The 19,090-nt window shown below is 42.7% G+C and overlaps 2 protein-coding genes and 1 long non-coding RNA gene across 4 annotated transcripts in view; 1 reads left to right on the top strand and 2 right to left on the bottom strand.

The window, feature by feature from the left end:
• Positions 1–9,478, top strand: part of cyp17a2 (cytochrome P450, family 17, subfamily A, polypeptide 2) — a 12,737-nt gene extending 3,259 nt beyond the window's left edge. The window contains exons 2-10 of one of the 2 annotated variants that reach the window (XM_028442444.1): positions 4,140–4,342; positions 5,986–6,106; positions 6,182–6,320; positions 6,700–6,929; positions 6,987–7,073; positions 7,144–7,341; positions 7,555–7,724; positions 7,788–7,891; positions 9,188–9,478. In XM_028442444.1, coding sequence (XP_028298245.1) covers positions 4,158–4,342; positions 5,986–6,106; positions 6,182–6,320; positions 6,700–6,929; positions 6,987–7,073; positions 7,144–7,341; positions 7,555–7,724; positions 7,788–7,891; positions 9,188–9,453 — 1,500 coding nt within the window. In that variant the 5' untranslated portion in view covers positions 4,140–4,157 and the 3' untranslated portion in view covers positions 9,454–9,478. Of the gene's footprint in view, positions 1–3,563; positions 4,343–5,985; positions 6,107–6,181; positions 6,321–6,699; positions 6,930–6,986; positions 7,074–7,143; positions 7,342–7,554; positions 7,725–7,787; positions 7,892–9,187 lie in introns of those variants that run through there. The other variant, XM_028442443.1, reaches the window with a different exon arrangement.
• Positions 1–19,090, bottom strand: part of LOC114460583 (uncharacterized) — a 23,178-nt gene extending 4,088 nt beyond the window's left edge. Inside the window, exons 1-2 of the long non-coding RNA XR_003673680.1 lie at positions 19,079–19,090; positions 6,270–6,273 (exon numbers count right to left, since the gene is read on the bottom strand). This is a non-coding gene — a long non-coding RNA (uncharacterized LOC114460583). The remainder of the gene's footprint in view (positions 1–6,269; positions 6,274–19,078) is intronic.
• Positions 9,514–14,645, bottom strand: LOC114460554 (mucin-2-like). Its single transcript, XM_028442448.1, has 6 exons — positions 14,477–14,645; positions 13,779–13,870; positions 13,082–13,426; positions 12,849–13,010; positions 12,569–12,773; positions 9,514–12,488 (listed from the first exon to the last, which is right to left on the bottom strand). The coding sequence occupies exons 3-6, from the start codon at positions 13,236–13,238 to the stop codon at positions 11,630–11,632; spliced, it is 1,383 nt and encodes a 460-aa protein (XP_028298249.1). The 5' UTR covers positions 13,239–13,426; positions 13,779–13,870; positions 14,477–14,645; the 3' UTR covers positions 9,514–11,629.

Genomic DNA, 19,090 nt, shown 5'->3' with positions numbered 1-19,090 from the left:
ATAACTAGTTAGTGAGCTGATAAATAACTAGTTAGTGAGCTGATCAATGACTAGTCAGTGAGCTGATAAATGACTAGTTAGTGAGCTGATAAATGACTAGTTAGTGAGCTGATCAATGACTAGTTAGTGAGCTGATAAATGACTAGTTAGTGAGCTGATAAATGACTAGTTAGTGAGCTGATAAATGACTAGTTAGTGAGCTGATAAATGACTAGTTAGTGAGCTGATAAATAACTAGTTAGTGAGCTGATAAATGACTAGTTAGTGAGCTGATAAATGACTAGTTAGTGAGCTGATAAATGACTAGTTAGTGAGCTGATAAATGACTAGTTAGTGAGCTGATAAATGACTAGTTAGTGAGCTGATAAATGACTAGTTAGTGAGCTGATAAATGACTAGTCAGTGAGCTGATAAATGACTAGTCAGTGAGCTGATAAATGACTAGTCAGTGAGCTGATAAATGACTAGTCAGTGAGCTGATAAATGACTAGTTAGTGAGCTGATAAATGACTAGTTAGTGAGCTGATAAATGACTAGTCAGTGAGCTGATAAATGACTAGTTAGTGAGCTGATAAATGACTAGTTAGTGAGCTGATAAATAACTAGTTAGTTAGCTGATAAATAACTAGTTAGTTAGCTGATAAATGACTAGTCAGTGAGCTGATAAATGACTAGTTAGTGAGCTGATAAATGACTAGTTAGTGAGCTGATAAATGACTAGTCAGTGAGCTGATAAATAACTAGTCAGTGAGCTGATAAATGACTAGTTAGTGAGCTGATAAATGACTAGTTAGTGAGCTGATAAATGACTAGTCAGTGAGCTGATAAATAACTAGTCAGTGAGCTGATAAATGACTAGTTAGTGAGCTGATAAATGACTAGTTAGTGAGCTGATCAATGACTAGTCAGTGAGCTGATAAATAACTAGTCAGTGAGCTGATAAATGACTAGCTGATCAATGACTAGTTGGTGAGCTGATAAATGACTAGTCAGTGAGCTGATAAATAACTAGTTAGTGAGCTGATAAATGACTAGTCAGTGAGCTGATAAATGACTAGTCAGTGAGCTGATAAATAACTAGTCAGTGAGCTGATAAATGACTAGTTAGTGAACTGATAAATAACTAGTTAGTGAGCTGATAAATAACTAGTTAGTGAGCTGATAAATGACTAGTCAGTGAGCTGATAAATGACTAGTTAGTGAACTGATAAATGACTAGTTAGTTAGCTGATAAATAACTAGTTAGTGAGCTGATAAATGACTAGTTAGTGAGCTGATAAATGACTAGTCAGTGAGCTGATAAATAACTAGTCAGTGAGCTGATAAATGACTAGTTAGTGAGCTGATCAATGACTAGTTAGTGAGCTGATCAATGACTAGTTGGTGAGCTGATAAATGACTAGTCAGTGAGCTGATAAATGACTAGTTAGTGAGCTGATAAATGACTAGTCAGTGAGCTGATAAATGACTAGTTAGTGAGCTATAATGACTAGTAGTGAGCTGATAAATGACTAGTTAGTGAGCTGATAAATGACTAGTTAGTGAGCTGATAAATGACTAGTTAGTGAGCTGATAATGACTAGTCAGTGAGCTGATAAATGACTAGTAGTGAGCTGATAAATGACTAGTCAGTGAGCTGATAAATGACTAGTCAGTGAGCTGATAAATGACTAGTCAGTGAGCTGATAAATGACTAGTTAGTGAGCTGATAAATGACTAGTTAGTGAGCTGATAAATAACTAGTTAGTGAGCTGATAAATGACTAGTTAGTGAGCTGATAAATAACTAGTTAGTTAGCTGATAAATAACTAGTTAGTTAGCTGATAAATGACTAGTCAGTGAGCTGATAAATGACTAGTTAGTGAGCTGATAAATGACTAGTTAGTGAGCTGATAAATGACTAGTCAGTGAGCTGATAAATAACTAGTCAGTGAGCTGATAAATGACTAGTTAGTGAGCTGATAAATGACTAGCTGATCAATGACTAGTCAGTGAGCTGATAAATGACTAGTTAGTTAGCTGATAAATAACTAGTTAGTGAGCTGATAAATGACTAGTCAGTGAGCTGATAAATGACTAGTTAGTTAGCTGATAAATAAGTAGTTAGTGAGCTGATAAATGACTAGTCAGTGAGCTGATAAATGACTAGTCAGTGAGCTGATAAATAACTAGTCAGTGAGCTGATAAATGACTAGTTAGTGAGCTGATAAATGACTAGTTAGTGAACTGATAAATAACTAGTTAGTGAGCTGATAAATAACTAGTTAGTTAGCTGATAAATGACTAGTTAGTGAGCTGATAAATGACTAGTCAGTGAGCTGATAAATGACTAGTTAGTGAGCTGATAAATGACTAGTTAGTGAGCTGATAAATGACTAGTCAGTGAGCTGATAAATAACTAGTCAGTGAGCTGATAAATGACTAGTTAGTGAGCTGATAAATGACTAGCTGATCAATGACTAGTTGGTGAGCTGATAAATGACTAGTCAGTGAGCTGATAAATAACTAGTTAGTTAGCTGATAAATAACTAGTTAGTGAGCTGATAAATGACTAGTCAGTGAGCTGATAAATGACTAGTCAGTGAGCTGATAAATAACTAGTCAGTGAGCTGATAAATGACTAGTTAGTGAGCTGATAAATGACTAGTTAGTGAACTGATAAATAACTAGTTAGTGAGCTGATAAATAACTAGTTAGTTAGCTGATAAATAACTAGTTACTGAGCTGATAAATGACTAGTCAGTGAGCTGATAAATGACTAGTTAGTGAACTGATAAATGACTAGTTAGTTAGCTGATAAATAACTAGTTAGTTAGCTGATAAATGACTAGTTAGTGAGCTGATAAATGACTAGTCAGTGAGCTGATAAATAACTAGTCAGTGAGCTGATAAATGACTAGTTAGTGAGCTGATCAATGACTAGTTAGTGAGCTGATCAATGACTAGTTGGTGAGCTGATAAATGACTAGTCAGTGAGCTGATAAATGACTAGTTAGTGAGCTGATAAATGACTAGTCAGTGAGCTGATAAATGACTAGTTAGTGAGCTGATAAATGACTAGTCAGTGAGCTGATAAATAACTAGTTAGTGAGCTGATAAATAACTAGTTAGTGAGCTGATAAATGACTAGTTAGTGAGCTGATAAATGACTAGTCAGTGAGCTGATAAATAACTAGTTAGTGAGCTGATAAATAACTAGTTAGTTAGCTGATAAATGACTAGTTAGTGAGCTGATAAATAACTAGTTAGCGAGCTGATAAATGACTAGTTAGTGAGCTGATAAATAACTAGTTAGTTAGCTGATAAATGACTAGTTAGTGAGCTGATAAATGACTAGTTAGTGAGCTGATAAATGACTAGTTAGTGAGCTGATAAATGACTAGTTAGTGAGCTGATAAATGACTAGTCAGTGAGCTGATAAATAACTAGTTAGTGAGCTGATAAATAACTAGTTAGTGAGCTGATAAAGGACTAGTTAGTGAGCTGATAAATAACTAGTTAGTGAGCTGATAAATAACTAGTTAGTGAGCTGATAAATGACTAGTTAGTGAGCTGATAAATGACTAGTTAGTGAGCTGATAAATAACTAGTTAGTTAGCTGATAAATGACTAGTTAGTGAGCTGATAAATGACTAGTTAGTGAGCTGATAAATGACTAGTTAGTGAGCTGATAAATAACTAGTTAGTGAGTTGATAAAGGACTAGTTAGTGAGCTGATAAATGACTAGTTAGTGAGTTGAAAAAGGACTAGTTAGTGAGCTGATAAAGGAGTAGTTAGTGAGCTGATAAAGGACTAGTTAGTGAGTTGATAAAGGACTAGTTAGTGAGTTGAAAAAGGACTAGTTAGTGAGCTGATAAAGGACTAGTTAGTGAGCTGATAAAGGACTAGTTAGTGAGTTGAAAAAGGACTAGTTAGTGAGCTGTTAATGGCTGTGTTGTTGACAGTCAGTGCAGAGTTGGAGACGTGTGTTTTGGTTGTTGCCATGGTAGCCAGTGACTGATAACACCAAGGCTGCTGAGGATAACACACACACACACTCAGGGTCGCACTGACACACACACACTCACTGACCTTTGACCTCTAGAAGGTCTCCAGCTGCTCTTCTTTAAAAGCTGCTCCTCTCCTCGTCCTCCTCCAGTCGCTCCTCACCATAGACATGAACTCCTCCATCTTCCTCCTCTTGCTGCTCCTCCTCTTCCTCCTAAGCTGCGTTCGGCGCCTCTTTCAGGCCGACGCCTACTCCTCCGTCCCATCTCTCCCTCGGCTCCCCGTCATTGGCAGCCTCCCATGGCTGAGGGGAGGCCTCCCCCCCCACCTGCTCTTCAGCCGCCTCACCTACAGGTAGGACACACCTCACTGGTTATGCTGGAGTATACTGGTTTATACCGGTTTACATTGGTTATACTGGTTTAATCACTGGTTATATTGGTTTACACTGGTTACACTAGTTATACTGGTTTATACTGGTTACACTGGTTTACACTGGTTATATTGGTTTAATCACTGGTTATATTGGTTTACACTGGTTTACACTGGTTTATACTGGTTTATACTGGTTTACACTGGTTACACTAGTTATATTGGTTTATACTGGTTACACTGGTTTACACTGGTTATATTGGTTAACACTGGTTAACACTGGTTTACACTGGCTACACTGGTTTATACTGGTTTATACTGGTTTACACTAGTTATATTGGTTTATACTGGTTTACACTAGTTATATTGGTTTATACTGGTTACACTGGTTATATTGGTTTATACTGGTTACACTGGTTATATTGGTTTAACCACTGGTTATATTGGTTTACACTGGTTACACTAGTTATACTGGTTAACACTGGTTATATTGGTTTAATCACTGGTTATATTGGTTTACACTGGTTACACTAGTTATACTGGTTAACACTGGTTATATTGGTTTAATCACTGGTTATATTGGTTAACACTGGTTTACACTGGTTTACACTGGTTTATACTGGTTTATACTGGTTTATACTGGTTTATACTGGTTTACACTGGTTACACTAGTTATATTGGTTTATACTGGTTACACTGGTTTACACTGGTTATATTGGTTAACACTGGTTAACACTGGTTTACACTGGTTTATACTGGTTTACACTAGTTATATTGGTTTACACTGGTTACACTAGTTATATTGGTTTATACTGGTTTACACTAGTTATATTGGTTTATACTGGTTACACTGGTTATATTGGTTTATACTGGTTACACTGGTTATATTGGTTTAACCACTGGTTATATTGGTTTACACTGGTTACACTAGTTATACTGGTTAACACTGGTTATATTGGTTTAACCACTGGTTATATTGGTTTACACTGGTTACACTAGTTATACTGGTTAACACTGGTTATATTGGTTTAATCACTGGTTATATTGGTTAACACTGGTTTACACTGGTTTACACTGGTTTATACTGGTTTATACTGGTTTATACTGGTTTATACTGGTTTACACTGGTTACACTAGTTATATTGGTTTATACTGGTTACACTGGTTTACACTGGTTATATTGGTTAACACTGGTTAACACTGGTTTACACTGGTTTATACTGGTTTACACTAGTTATATTGGTTTACACTGGTTACACTAGTTATATTGGTTTATACTGGTTTACACTAGTTATATTGGTTTATACTGGTTACACTGGTTATATTGGTTTAACCACTGGTTATATTGGTTTACACTGGTTACACTAGTTATACTGGTTAACACTGGTTATATTGGTTTACACTGGTTAAAGTGGTTTACACTGGTTTATATTGGTTACACTGGTTAAACTGGTTTACACTGGTTAAACTGGTTTACACTGGTTAAACTGGTTTATACTGGTTATACTGTTGCGTATACGCATATTCTGTGTTGTTGTTTACTGTTTATGTTATTGTTGTTGTTTATTCTGTGTTGTTGTTGTTTACCGTTTGTCATTGTTGTTGTTTATTCTGTGTTGTCTCAGGTATGGCCCTCTGTTCTCTCTCTACCTCGGTCCTCACTTCACCCTGGTGGTGAACGACCACCGTCAGGCGAGGGAGGTGCTGCTGCAGAGAGGGCGGGATTTCGCTGGACGCCCCAGCATGGTGATGTAACCTCATACAGGCCACGCCTTTTCCTGTCCACTGTTTAATATGTGTGCGTGTATGTGATCTGATCAGGTGACCACTGACCTGCTAACCAGAGGAGGGAAGGACATCGCCTTCGCTGACTTCTCTCCTCTGTGGAAGATTCACCGTCGCCTCGTACACAACTCACTCACCCTGTTTGGAGAGGGGAGCACCCGCCTACAGGACATAGGTACACACACACACATGCACATACGAGATAGGTAATCATTGAAAAAAGAGGAGGAGCCTTTTTTAACCCCACTGTGCGTGGGCAGGGTCAAAGCCAAAGGTCAACATCGCTCTGACTACAGAAACAGAGAGTCAGGCTACATGCTAAGCTAACCAAACACATAGGACTGGTGGCTACATGCTAAGCTAACCAAACACGTAGGACTGGTGGCTACATGCTAAGCTAACCAAACACGAGAGACTGGTGGCTACATGCTAAGCTAACCAAAAACGAGAGACTGGCGGCTACATGCTAAGCTAACCAAACAAGTTGGACTGGTGACTACGTGATAAGTCAAGTAACAAGGAAGGTGAGGTGAGCTTTGACATCTCCTCCTCAGTGCTGTCTGCGGTGGACAGTCTGTGCGCTGAACTGCTGGAGAGAAGTGGGCGGGGTTTGGACCCGGCGCCCGCAGTGATACGTGCAGTCACCAATGTGGTCTGCACGCTGGTGTTCAGCTCCTTTTATTGCCACGGCGACGCAGAGCTGCATGAAGTGATTCACTACAACGACGGCATCGTGCAGACGATTGCCCGCGGTGGCGCCGTGGACGTCTTTCCCTGGATGAAGGTGAGATGAAGGTGATGATGAAGAAGAGCGTGTGCGTGAACCGCTTTCTGTCCTCAGGTGTTTCCAAACGCGTCCCTGAACAAACTGAGGGAGTGCGTCGCCATCAGGGACCGCCTCCTGACCCGCAAACTGGAGGAGCACAAGGTAAAGCACACCTCAGAGGCCCCACCCACAGGCAGCACAGTGATGTGCACCGTCTGCTCTCTGCCTGCAGGCGGCGCTGAGCGACGGCGATCCCCGCGACCTTTTAGACGCTCTGCTCAAAGGTAAGGCAGGAAGTGGGCGGAGTCACGGAGAGCAAATCACAGACGACCACGTCCTCATGACGGCAGCCGAGGCTTTTGGAGCCGGAGTGGAGACCACCTCCACCACCCTGCTCTGGATCCTGGCTTACCTGCTGCACCACCCCCAGGTAACCCTACCCACTCTGAGAAAACTCTGCCCACTTTGAGCAAACCCCACCCACACTGAGCTAACTCTGCACACACTAAGCTGACTCCGCCCACACTAAACTAACTCCACCCACTTTGACATAACTCCACCCACCCTGAGCTAACTCTGCCCACGTTGACAGCTAACTACACCCACTACGAGCTAACTCCGCCCTCATGTTGCTGACCTTCAGGTCCAGGAGCGAGTGCAGGCGGAGCTGGAAGAACAGGTGGGCAGGGAGCGAGCGGTGAGTGTGTCGGACCGCGGACGGCTGCCCTACCTGGACTGTGTGATCAACGAGGGGATGAGGATCCGCCCCGTCAGTCCAGTTCTGATCCCTCACACAGCCATTGTGGACAGCAGGTGACCCACAGACACACCTGTCAGTAGGTCAGTGAAAGTATCTGAACCCTGACCCTTCTCCAGCATCGGGGGCCACAACGTGAGGCGTGGGACTCGAGTCCTGGTTAACATGTGGTCCATCAACCACGACCCCCAACTCTGGGACAAACCAGATCTGTTCAACCCGGGTGAGTTCACCATTAGCACCTGTTAGCATTAGCGTCAAACACAATAACAAAAACATGCTACATGCTATGCTAACCAAACATGTAGGACTGGTGGCTACACGCCAAGCTAATCAAATATGGGGGACTGGTGGCTATATGCTAAGCTAACCAAACATTTGGTACTTGTGACAACATGCTAAGCTAACCGAAAATTGTGGGACTGGTGGCTACATGCTAAGCTAATCAAGCATGTGAAATCAGTTGCTACGTACTAAGCTAACCAAACATGTGCAACTGGTGGCTCTGTGTTACGCTGACCAAACATGTGAGACTGGTGACAACATGCTAAAGGCTGGGATACACTGCAATTTTTTCAGTTGTTGTACTCAGCTCCAGCTCAAACTGTGCGACTCCTATGGTGTTCGCATGCACAGTGAGAGAGTTTAAGGTAAGTGCTTAAACTGTGAGATACCCTCATGAGGAGCGACTAGATTTTAAACATGTTTATTATCCTTATGACCATACGATTGCTGATCAGGGGCTGGTCGTGAGGTGTTAATCGCTTCTCGTGACCCCATGTATACTACACCATGCATGACACGATAGCAGAGACTTGCACGATGCCAAAACATAGACGCACAAATCAAAAAGCACCTCAAAATGGGTCAAAAATCGCAGTGTATGCCTGCCTTAAGCTAGCTGAAAATTGTGGAACTGGTGGCTATATGCTAAACTAACAAAACATGTGGGATGGGTAGATATGTGCTAAGCTAATCAAACATGTGGGACTGGTTGCTACATGCTAAGCTAATACAAACATATAGGACTGGTACCTATAAGCTAAGCTAACCTAAAATGTAAGACTGGTGACTACATGCTAAGCTAACAAAACACGTGGAACTGTTGGTTACATGCTTTTCTAATTAAAGCTGTAGGACTGGTGGCTACATGCTAAACTAATCAAATGTGTGTGAATGTTGGCTACATGCTATGCTAACCAAACATGTGGGACTGATTGCTATGTACTAAGCTAATCAAGCGCGTGAAATCAGTTGCTACGAGCTAAGCTAACCAAACGTGTGGGACAGGTGGCTCTGTGCTAAGCTAACCAAACTTGGGACTGGTTGCTACATGCTATGCTAACCAAACATGTGAGACTGGTCACTACATGCTAAGCTAACATGAACATGTAAGACTGGTCGCAACAAGCTAAGCAACAAAATAAGTGGGACTGTTGGTTACATGCTTTACTAACCAAACATGTGAGACTGGTTTCTATGTGCTAAGCAAACCAAACAATTAAAAATGTTCTTTCAGATCGTTTCCTTGGTAACCAGGGTCAGCGGGTAACGCCCTCCTGCTTTCTTCCCTTTGGGGCGGGGCCTCGTGTCTGTGTCGGCGAATCATTGGCCAGGCTGGAGCTCCACCTCTTCCTCTCCAATCTGCTTCAGAGAATGAGCTTCATGGTGCCGGATGGGGCCTCCCCGCCCGACCTGCAGGGGCGTCTGGGCGTGGTCCTGCAGCCGCTGCCTTACAAAGTCAAGGTCCTGTCCAGGACCGACTGGGAGGGTGTGGCTAAATAAAAAAAGGGGGTGGTCCTACTCTACACAGTCCAAAATAAATGATAAATAATAAACAAATACTTGAACAAGTTTGAGTTTTATTATTTCCACATGTTTAGAACAGGCTGGTTTAGTAAGGTCACACACACACACCCACACACACACACGATGCTAACAGTTAGCTTGGTAACAGGATGTGGTTATTGTACCTCTGTGCTCGACTTCACCCACTCACTGAAGGAGGCTCAGTTGAGGCCACGCGGCTGCTGTCACCACCACCACCACCACCACCAGGGGGCAACAAGGAGTTACTAAAGAAGGTTCTTAGTCATCCATGTCCTGGTCCATCTGTCAGACCTAGACCTGGACTCGCTCAGGGTGTAAAGAAAGCACCTGATCAGGATCAGATCCACTTAAACAAAGAAGACAACTGTAGTACGTTGAGGTTGAACTAGGGGGAGATATCCTCAACCAGAAGTTCCAGTAAGTCTGGTGTCATGTACTGAGTTCGCATCGCACTGAGATTGCATATCCACGTACATACACACTATCGGAAAATGATTTAAAAATAAATAAATAATTTGTTTATTTTTGTTTTCAAAGTGAACAGATGTGTTTTGTTTATTGGATTGGGTTAGAGTTATAATCTCAGTACGGAGGTAAACTCAGTACGTGACATCAGTTTCCTGCTTCTTATATCTCTAGATATCTAAGGAGGTCCTCATTGAGTTCAGGAGAAAAACCATGACGTGGACCACAGAGGACGACCTTCAGACCGCAGGAATCATTGGTCCTAACAGTCATTTACATTTAGAGCTCCTGGTACAGGTTCAACCATCCTGGTCCAGTGATGTCAGCATCAGCTGCTGTGACCTCATTGGCTGAGAGTCCTTCAGGAAGTGGGTCTACAGACAGATCCATCAAACGTCCACACAGATCTAATGCTAAGTCCGTTACCATGGAGATACATCAGCGGACAAAAAACACACACACCTATCCACAACATCTACCACAACATCCACGTCCTTCTAAGCAGAAAAAGTCTAGGTTGAAACCAGGACCTTCGTCCAACGTGTCAGAGAAGGACCAGAACAACCAAACCGCGTCCGTCCTTCATAGAGGCCTGGACCGTTGAGTTTCCAGGGTTCACGTCCTAAAAAGGAACTATTGCTGTAATCCGACACCAGCGTACTCTACGAATGGAACTAAGTCACTGACACAGACTTCACGTCTCCAGAAAAGAGTCTCAACCAATGACGAGGCCGTTGTTGGGTTGTGCGACGACGGAGTGCGTCCATGTGGGATTGTGCGTGAGAACATGTCCTCAGACCATGGACCAGAGATGCACCTTACAGCTTAAGGTGTTTGAAAATCAAAAAAGATCTAAAACCTCTCCAAACTTAACTGTATCTGTAGGTTTAGTCCAGGCTGGATGTGGTTTTCCTCTTGGTTTGTAGTTCAGGTTCAAAGTCCAAGTGTTAAGAAGTTAAAGTCGGTAATTTATCACAAAAACACTGAAAACAAAAAGGTTCGTCGTTCAAACTATCTCTGAAATGTCGGAGGTTACCGAGGCGGAACAGGACGAAGGAGACTTTGTTTGGTATATCTAACAAACCATCGTCATCTTGACTTCTGGAGACCATGAGGTCCTGGACCTCAATGAGACCTCGACCAGCATTGCGTTTGTTAGAAGAACCAAACAAGTCTAATCGTCAGAAAAAAATCAATCGGTACAAGCTGAGACAAACCTCTTCCTCTACAACCACAAAGACCAGAACCAAGGTGTTAGGAGTATTTGATCCAGACTTATTTTATCCTGTAGCTTAGGTCAAATAAATTATAGTGATTGGAAAAAAACAAGGAAGAACCTCTGGTCTACACCGTCTCCATGACAACCACAACCTCCCCACTGCCGTCGTTTGTTGGCGACGTGGCGGCGCTGCAGAGTGTGAGTCCGTCGTTGGACATCTGAGCTCGGACAGGACAGTCCAACCTGTCGTGGAGGTTGTTTCCTCCTTTTTTGTCCTCGCCCACCTGAGCCCCCTCCTCTTCCTCTTCCTCCTCCTCCTCTTCATCTTCCACCCGACAGCGGCACACCTCGATCCCAGAGTCCCCGGTCAGCCTGCGATGTCTGTACTGGCTTTCGTCTGCCCCGACGTCGTCCTCGCAGTCCTCGTCCCAGCTGGATGGGCTGGGCTCAAACACGTCCACGCACGGCGAGAAGAGCGTCTGTTTGGGGGGGGGACTGGGAGGGGGCAGGGCCTGAGGAGCCCCCGGTCAGAGCGGTTAGTGGGTCAAGTAGCAGGGCATGCTGGCAGGGAGGGGTGATGACCTGAGAGGGGGCAGACTCAGGGTCAATGGTTATAGAAGGAACCAGAAGATCCAAGGAACCATCAGGTGGTCCGGACTCAGAACACAGTTCTGGGTTTGGATCAGAGGTGGGTGGAGTTAGAGCATGGGATGTGAGATCTGGGGATGGGGTCCAGAGCACAGGTTCTGGTCCTGATGGGTCTGTAGTCAGGTTGGGACATCCTTCAGGATAAGAAGGAATGGGTTCAAGGACTGGACTTGGGTCTGAGGTGGGAGGGGCACACAGGTCCAGCAGCAGAGTTCTCCCCTCAGGGTTTGGTTCTGCCTCTAAAGTTCTTGGGGAAACCAAACCATCAGGACTCTGAGAACCAACAGGTGCAGCGAGGCGAGCGCCGGAGTCCGACCCACACCCAGGATCCAGGTTTGAGCTGCAGCCGCGAACACTTGAGGCGTTCGAGGGGGCGTCAGTGACAGCAGCTGGGGATGGAGGCAGCATTGCTATGGTAACAACCTCCACAGTAACAGTCTGGTGAACCAATGGGTCCGAGGCGTCAGGTTCCTCCGAGTTGGCGACGTCGAGGCGAGAGATGGCGGCGCTAACCGTGTGGACGGCTTCCTCTTGAGCGAGGGGCGTAGTCTCGCTTGGCGTGGAGGCGTGGCTTGTGTCAGTCTCGTAGGTGACGGGCGCCGAGAGGGAGGAGCTACAGGGAGAGGAGGGGCAGCAGGAGTCGCAGGAGCAGCTGGAGCTGGAACACACACACACACTGTGAGGACAAGGCTGGAGTTATGAGGACCACGATTAACACACACACACAAGCACACACACCTGTTGTCTGAGCTCAGTGACGAGGGTCCGTCACTCAGTTGGCGGTGCAGCAGCGCTCCGTGCTGAGTGAGGAGGTGGGGGTCCGTGGTGGGCGGGGGCTGAGGGTAGCGGGGGGCGGTGAACACGGAGCTGTAGGGGGGGGGCGGCGTGGAGGGGTGCGCCGCCACCTCCTCGTAGGACGGCAGCTTTAGAGATGCCAAGAAACCTGAAAACGGATAAGCAGAGGTGAGAAGACGAATCAGGTCTGGAGCTGGAGGGCGGGCGGACGAAAGGGGCTTACTGAGGTCCAGCATGGAGGAGGTGAAGGCTGGAGCTCCGTGATAGGCCAGCAGGCCGATGTCCCTCTGCCTCTGCTGCTGCTGCACACGTAGCTTAGCGCGACGGTGTCGGTACGCACAGCAGCAGCTGAACACGATGAGGACGGTCCACAGCAGCCAGAACCCTGAGAACACGTAAACCACACACATACAATTAGACAAGGAGAACAGGCAATCCCCCCAGAAGTGTCCTTACACCACAGTTCGTAGTAGTAGGTGCAGCATCCGGTCTCTCCACAGCAGTGTCCACTCTCACACAGGTAGCCTCCGCTAGCTCCCCCATTAGCGCTGGTCCCGCTGCAGTAGCGGGGTCTCCCCAGCAGGGGCAGGCTGCCACCTGAGTGGTACTCCATCACGCCCCCGCTCCCCTCCCCCGTTCTCAGCGCCGCGCCACCACCGCCGCTCGGCAACAACCGAGCTGCGCACGTCACAGGGAGAAGATCACATCCTCTGATACACGCTTAGACTTAGACTACATTACCCAGCAGCCATTGCAGCACCACACACACACACTGAGAAACAGATTAGAGCAGGAGGACACCTGGTGGACAGAAGAGGAGAAATTATTATTATCACACAGTAACACACACACACACAAAGTAACACACGCACACACACACATACAAAGTAACACACGCACACACACACACACACACAAAGTAACACACAAAGTAACACACGCACACACACAAAGTAACACACGCACACACACACAAAGTAACACACAAAGTAACACACACACACACAAAGTAACACACACACACACACACAAAGTAACACGCACACACACACACACACACACACACACACACACACACACACACAGAGAGAGAGAGAGAGAGAGAACACAAAGCTGTCTCTGTGACACTGATGGACAAACAACAATGAAGAACCTTCAAAATAAAAGTCTCAGACGTTGTTCATCTGCTGATCTTTGAGCTGCTCCTGTGTCAGTGAAGGCAGCATTAGGAGGCGTTCAGGAGCACTAAAAGTGACACAATAACAATTTCTAAGATTATAAACACAACACCACACACACACACGCACACACACTTTGACTCGTATTTTAGGGTTTTAATACTAAAAAATATTAATAATAATAATACAGGCTGTTTAATGGATTAAAATAAGAATAAATGTGGCATTCAGGTGCTGCAGGAAATCAGTGCAATTAGTTCTGATCAACATAAAATCGTTTCCTTTGTTTACACGTAATCTCAATCATCAAAATTAAAATCTAATTAGCAGCGCACACGAGGCGTTCAAGTGCAGCAACAAAATAGGAAATTACAAATTAAAAAGAAGTTTGTTTATCATAAATAAAGGGTGAACAGCTTTATGTCGGTAATAAACGCATTAGGACGCATTCAGGTGCAACAGGACGTCGTAATAAAAAAACAATATTTAATTTAAGATGCACCACCTGTAAACACACACACACACACACACACACACACACACACACACACACACACACACACACACACACACTAATATAATATAATGATGATGATGATGATGATGATGGACACCTGAACGCACCACCCCTCCTCACTACGGTTACAAACTCAGACCGTGACACCGGCCCTACCTGCTCCTCTTCCCCGGCTCTCCTCGCTCCTTCTCCGGCCACTCTGTGTGTCGGTGTCCCGGTGTCGGTGCTCGGTACCGCCAGGCCTCGCGCCTCCTCGCCCTCCCTGTGCGCGCCCCACCGCCATCAGTACCAGCGGCATGACGGGCACGCGCAGCGCGGGCAGGCTGCCATTTCCGCCACAGCGCCATCAAAATAAAAAGGTTGTTTCTGAGAACATTAGTGAAACATTTAAAAAGGTTTATTGTTTTAATGTTTTAATATTATTATTAGGGGGCCAGGGACCAGCGGTGCTAGGAGCCCTATTGTAATCGTAAGGATTATTGTTACCTTTTATTTTTCCCCTGGTGCTGCAGGCTGAACAGTGCAAGGTAGGGCGATGCCCCTTGGGGGTTGGGTCCAGACCACCCCGTGTACCTTGGACGCAAACATTCACATATGTCCGCCAGCAGGTGGCGCTATAGCAAAGGTCAACGCGTTGTGGCCAATATCTCCCACACCGTTTGTTGCAAATTTAAAACCTTCATATCCACAGATTCCTTGAATAGCACTGAATCACCTGGGCTAGGCCACGCCCATTTCCGCCATAACTTTTCTCGGAGCAAAATTGCAAAAACTCACAGCAAATGACACGTTGGCCTGTCCTGACGCTCGCCACGAGCCCGTCTTCCTTCGTGACGTACTTTCAGGGGCTCCGCGAAACCTGGGGTCCGAGTCGTGCGAGAAGGCTTGGCCCCCTTTCATAACAGCTTGAAGTTCTAGTTATTATTATTATTATTATTATTATTATTATTATTATTATTATTAATAATAATAATAATAATAATAATAATGTTTGTTTTTTTCTCTTTCACTGTTCATTATTTTTAGTTTGAAATTCAGTCAAATTAACAATCTGTGTCTGTTGATGTTTAAAGGTGTTGTTTCAGAAAAAAATATCTTCCTTTCTTTCCTTCATTTTCAAGTCAAATATCCGACTTTTATTTTGTAGATGTTACCATCAATATGTGTTTTCAATATTTTTACAACTTGACAGTCCGCCATTAAACAACAGAAACACACACACATTGTAGATTGTATTTAAAGGTGCAGTCCGCAACTCTCAGATCCCTCCCTCCCACCCTGCTGCTCTCTTGCCCTGCCTCCAAACTTTCCAAAGCCCCTCCCTCAGAGGAGCTAACAAGCTAACGTTAGCCCGACAGCAACATCACAATAATATAACATGCAGCAGTAATTACCTTTCAAGCAGAAAAGTCACCAATTCCATCTTCTACTTCTCCAGACCATACACTGTAAAAAAGACGGCGCTCCAGCCCTGGAAAGGGGCGGGGCCTGTGTGCAACAGCTGTCAGACAGTCCATCAAACACATACCTGGCTCTGATTGGTTCTTTTTGCTCATCGTGGTGCATTCTGGCAATCTGCCAAAGGCTGCAGGCGCAGCAGGGGGCGGGGCTCAATGAGCCTGTTTTTGTCACACAAACTATTAGTTTGATGTAAAGCTGTTCTTATATAGTGACAGCTTTAGCAAATATGACAAAAAGTTACTTTTATAAGAGTTGCAGACTGCACCTTTAAAACTGCACAGAAACAACAAACCTGCTGCCTTTATTGTGACGGTACTACTGATGACGTCAGTAATGCCATTTTATTAATGCATTTATTAATAAATATTATTATTATATTAATTCATATGTTTGTTATTTTGATTTCTTATATATATTAAAACCCAAATAGATTCTCTGGGATTTGATTGGTTGTAGTTGCTGGCTGCAGGCCAATCAAAATACAGGAGAACACTGCCCCCTAGCAACAAGGGCTGACTTTTATTTTGAAAGCTCTTTCATTGTTTTCTTTCTTTTTCCCTTGTTTCCTGTTGCTAAATTCAACACTTTATTGTGCATTTTAATTAAGTTTATTGTAAATTTTACCCATTTATTTATTCCTTTCTTTAGTTTGTAAAAAGTCACTTGGATGTTATTTTCTAAATAAATGAGCACATTTTTTGTTGATTGTTGATACATTAAACACATGTAGAGGAAGTCTTTGATTATTAACCTATTATTATTAACCTGTTATTATTGACCTATTATTATTAACCTGTTATTATTGACCTATTATTATTAACCTGTTATTATTGACCTATTATTATTAACCTGTTATTATTGACCTATTATTATTGACCTACTTAAGGCTGTAATAACTTCATACCAAATATTCTACTTTGCAGCTTATTTTTGTAAATGTAGCATATATTTAGTGTTTTTACCATTGAAAAATATCTGAGGTTTATGACAAAAATAGCATAAAAAATAAATTGTATAAAAATATAATGAAATGCTTATAAGTCGTGGTTTGGTCTGAAGTTATTGAAAAGATCAGATATTAAAAATGGAGGTAAAAAATTTGATACAACATTTTGAAGACACTTTTATGAAGGGAAAAGTTTTGGTCCCGAAGCTCAAAGAGTGTAATTTTTCAAAAGAGGCCCCGTGGGCTAAAGATAAAAAGGCGCTGATCGTCACGTTGTGCGTGCTAAAATAAACATTTAGCAACAAACCATGTTTAAAAAATGTATGTGAATTTGTTGATGCTACTTTTGACCAGATTTAGAGCAATATTTGTCAAACGAGCTTTTATTTTGGTACTTCCGGTAAATTTGCCCATTTGCTAAATATTTAGTTTCATTTAGATTGAACATTTAACATTTAGATTGAAATTTACATTTAACATTTAGATTTAACCCCTGCAATGGACTTGCACTTTGTCCAGGGTGTACCCCCACCTGGATTTAGATTTAACATTTAGATTTAGATTCAATATTTAACATTTAGCTTTAACATTTAAATTTAGATTGAGGTTTCATATTTAGATGTTACATTTAATATTTAATATTTAATATTTAATATTTAAATTCAACATTTAATATTTAAATTCAACATTTAGATTTAGATGTAATATTTAACATTTAGATTTACATTTACAAGCCAGTCCACTCCGACACAATGGTTCAACCATACTCATCGTTCTCCAGCTCCCGCTGAGTGTGGTCCGCGCCAGGTCGGTATTTAACGATGTCAGAAAGCTTCTCGGAGGACGTACGGGAGTGTGCTACGTGCTCCTCTGAGGATCACTTGTGAAAACAGCACTGATAAGTTCTTTGATGATCCAGCAGTGGCTACGTCTTACGTACAGGAAAACATCGTGTGAGGAGAGACAATAACTGCTGGTAAAACTGCCACATTTTAATTTGGATCTTTATTTACATTTTTGACCATGTGCCACTTTGAACTGGTCAGTATTTGAAGTCAATAATGTTTCAGATCTGTACTTCAATCTGATCATTTACTCAATCGATTCCACTGGGACAGTTTTTATTATTATTTTCAGTTCTATTCATGGTGTCACAACACATATTCTTGTTTATTTAGCTCACAATTTTATGTCATAATTAATTATTACCAAATTTTTAAACTTGATGCAGAGCTCCCTGTATAGCTAGAGTTCTATTAAGCACGTAATGTGTGGGTTTTGTTATAAAGGGTTTCTTTATCACCATGTTCTTGTTGGTGACTTTTGGGATTGGGTACCACATATATATTACAACTACTCTATGTGCTTTTAATGTGGGATTTTCTGTTCTGACTCAACTGCATCTAATTCTGCCAATATCTTTGTATTTGAAAACTCAAGGTTAATCCATTGTTGAATACGTCAGCCAGTGGTTGCCAGGTCCCTAAACCATCCCGTAAAACGTACTTTATACTCTTTGCCTGTTGCTACAATTCATACAAATAGTAATCAGTCACATTTCTTTAAACTAGAGCGTGGAACTAGACAAGGCTGCCCTCTGTCTCCCCTGTTATTCTCTCTAGTCATTGAACCTCTGGCGGCCGCAGTACGTAATGACGTTTGTATTACATTTGAACATAAAGTGTCTCTTTATGCAGATGACACACCTGTATTTGTCTGAGCCACTTCAAAGCCTTCCAAGGTTACTTGACCTTCTGGATGATTTGGGGAAAATATCGGGCAATAAAGTAAACATGCAGAAGAGTGAGTTTATGCCCATACATTTTGAAGCACAACAGAATATGTTGCGGTCACTCCCATTTAAACTGAGTAAAGTAAAGTGGGAGGAGGGACTTGCAACTGTAATCTCTGAAGATGTATGGCAGTCTGTGACTATTTATTAATCTTCCTTTTGTTTAAGTCATAGAGTAATTCAATTTAAAATTGTTCAAAGATTACATTGGTCAAAAGTGAAAGTGACTAAATTTAAACGTGACCTAGAACCAACTGTGAAACTGAACCAGCGACACTATCTCACATGTTTTGGTTTTGCTCAAAATTGACACATTTTGGTAATTCATATTCAGATTTCTTTCTGATGTATTTAAGATTATTGTTGAACCAGGCGCCACAAATTGCAATATTTGGTATTGTACCACAATTTTCTAAATTGAATCCAAAGCAAACAGATGTGATTGTGTTTACTACACTTATTACCTGAAGGCTTATACTGCTCAAAAAACATGTCCTCCATCTTTTAGAAAGTGGTTTGTTGATATTTTACATTTTTCATCTAAAGCTAGAGAAAAAACAATATTCTACAA

This window comes from Gouania willdenowi, unplaced genomic scaffold (genome assembly GCF_900634775.1).
Source record: "Gouania willdenowi unplaced genomic scaffold, fGouWil2.1 scaffold_51_arrow_ctg1, whole genome shotgun sequence".
NCBI classification, from domain to species: Eukaryota; Metazoa; Chordata; class Actinopteri; order Blenniiformes; family Gobiesocidae; genus Gouania; species Gouania willdenowi.
Note: the sequence above shows the minus strand (reverse complement) of the source record. Positions and strands in the feature narration are given on the sequence as shown.

What these genes read in the sequence shown, in the direction of transcription:
- LOC114460554 (XM_028442448.1), bottom strand. Translation starts at nt 13,238, where the DNA reads ATGGAGTACCACTCAGGTGGCAGCCTGCCCCTGCTGGGGAGACCCCGC. An exon ending in CTACTACTACGAACTGTGGT is followed by an intron (nt 13,011 to 13,081) that starts GTAAGGACACTT and finishes ACGTGTTCTCAG; the next exon opens with GGTTCTGGCTGCTGTGGACC. An exon ending in TCACTGAGCTCAGACAACAG is followed by an intron (nt 12,489 to 12,568) that starts GTGTGTGTGCTT and finishes TGTGTGTTCCAG; the next exon opens with CTCCAGCTGCTCCTGCGACT.